This window comes from Rutidosis leptorrhynchoides, chromosome 3, assembly GCF_046630445.1.
Source record: "Rutidosis leptorrhynchoides isolate AG116_Rl617_1_P2 chromosome 3, CSIRO_AGI_Rlap_v1, whole genome shotgun sequence".
In the NCBI taxonomy this organism is placed as follows: Eukaryota; Viridiplantae; Streptophyta; class Magnoliopsida; order Asterales; family Asteraceae; genus Rutidosis; species Rutidosis leptorrhynchoides.
In genome coordinates this window covers 47,602,733-47,604,554 of record NC_092335.1, presented here as the reverse complement: position 1 = coordinate 47,604,554, position 1,822 = coordinate 47,602,733, and the positions used below count along the sequence as shown (strand labels likewise).

The window sequence follows — 1,822 nt, the reverse complement described above, 5'->3', positions numbered from 1 at the left end:
CATTTGCTTCCATTTCCTCTAATTCGTATTGATAGTTGTTTCTTGCATTCTGATAATTGCTTAAATATATTAAGTGCCATTCACATAGAAAAAGTGCGAATGAGTCAAAGTTAATACTTTAGCTTCATATCGTGATATCGGGATGGGTTGCCCCTGTAATACATTTTTGTAAATTTTGTTGACAAGTTAATAAATTAATAATGTTCAAAAAACAAGGATTGTAATTGCACTTTGGCAAGGTTGTGACACATTTCATTTTAGCTTTTCTTATGTACCCATATATGACCCAGTGTTCAGAGTAGATGAACCAAATTTGCCGTGTTTATTTCAAATAATTGGATGTTGAACAGATGATGGAAACCTAATTTGATTGTAGATTGTGACTTAACTGACTGTTAACAATCGTTAAATTAAGGGATGCATTTTGAACCAAAACATGAATTTAGTAAAAAATTAAGCAGGTTATAATTGGAATTGACTATTTAAACAAAAATGTAAATATACAGGGATAATTTTAACAATTTTGTCTTATTATTATAGAAAAACTAAGGGCTTATCTGTTACACTACTATATATACATATAATCGGCTGACCCATCAACCACCAATTATACCAACCAATTAATCCTCCTTACCCACTTTTGATCCCACAAAACACAAACAACAAGCTCATCATTATCTTCAAGTTTAATCCAAAACATTTTATTTTATTTTTATCACAAATGGCAACAAGAAAATTTCACCATCATCATGATCAAAGACCAAAGTTTCTTTATTTAGGTGGTAGTGATCACAAAATTAACCCGGTAGACAACGATGGGTTCGAGATGAATGAATCCGACATGTGGAACAATGGTGTCGAAGATCGTTCAATCGAGCCACAAAATAACATTTCAAGAAGATCAAAGTTTCCATTGAAACCTCATCAACAAAAAAAAGTACCCGTGATGGCGGCAAAGTCGTTACCGGTCAACGTACCCGATTGGTCAAAGATTTTAAGAGATGAGTACAAGCATCATGGAAGTAGAGATAATGACTATGATCATGATGTTATGTTCGATGATGATGATGATAATGATGATGGTAATGATGATGAGAAGTTGCCACCTCACGAGTTTTTAGCAAGGACTAGAAATGCATCATTTTCTGTTCATGAAGGTATTGGAAGAACACTTAAAGGCAGAGATTTGAGTAGGGTTAGAAATGCAATTTGGAAGCAAACCGGTTTTGAACAAGATTAATTAATGTGACATCATCATCTTAAGAAAAAAGAGGTACTAAAAATGTTTAGTTAATAAATTACCTAATCAAGTTTAATTAACAATAACCGCCGGATGATTAAATTTGTAAGTCGTCTAACATCATACATTGATGTCTCTCAGCTTAAATCATATAATACTTTGTGGTATTTAACTTATCTCTCTCTTTTTGTTCTGTTGTGTATTTAGTCATGTTAATTACGAGTACTTTTTTCTTATTTTGAAATGTAATAGTATTTGAATATTTTATTTAGTATAGTTTACTTTATTCACGGGTTTCATATATATATATATATATATATGTATATATATATATAACAAGAAATTTTAAAGCCCATGATCATAATATACTTTTCCTTTATGTGGGCTTAAAATTGGGTAAGTGATCGGTACGCTTTATTTTTGGCATATTCCGTCAAAATATTCATTTGTACTATTTTTATCTTCCCCAGTTTCGGTTGACACTTTTCAAAGAGCAAAAATTTCAAATAAAATAATAAAAATACTTTAATGGTGTATGACGAATATAAAATGATGTACGCACCCTGAAAATTAAAAATTATT

At 30.8% G+C, this 1,822-nt stretch overlaps 1 protein-coding gene across 1 annotated transcript; it reads left to right on the top strand.

Moving 5' to 3' along the window:
* Positions 1 to 619: 619 nt before the first annotated feature.
* On the top strand, positions 620 to 1,460 carry LOC139896065 (protein S40-4-like). The gene has a single exon (XM_071878642.1). It carries the CDS (start codon positions 722 to 724, stop codon positions 1,238 to 1,240), a length of 519 nt encoding a protein of 172 aa, XP_071734743.1. The 5' UTR covers positions 620 to 721; the 3' UTR covers positions 1,241 to 1,460.
* The last annotated feature ends 362 nt before the right edge of the window (positions 1,461 to 1,822 follow it).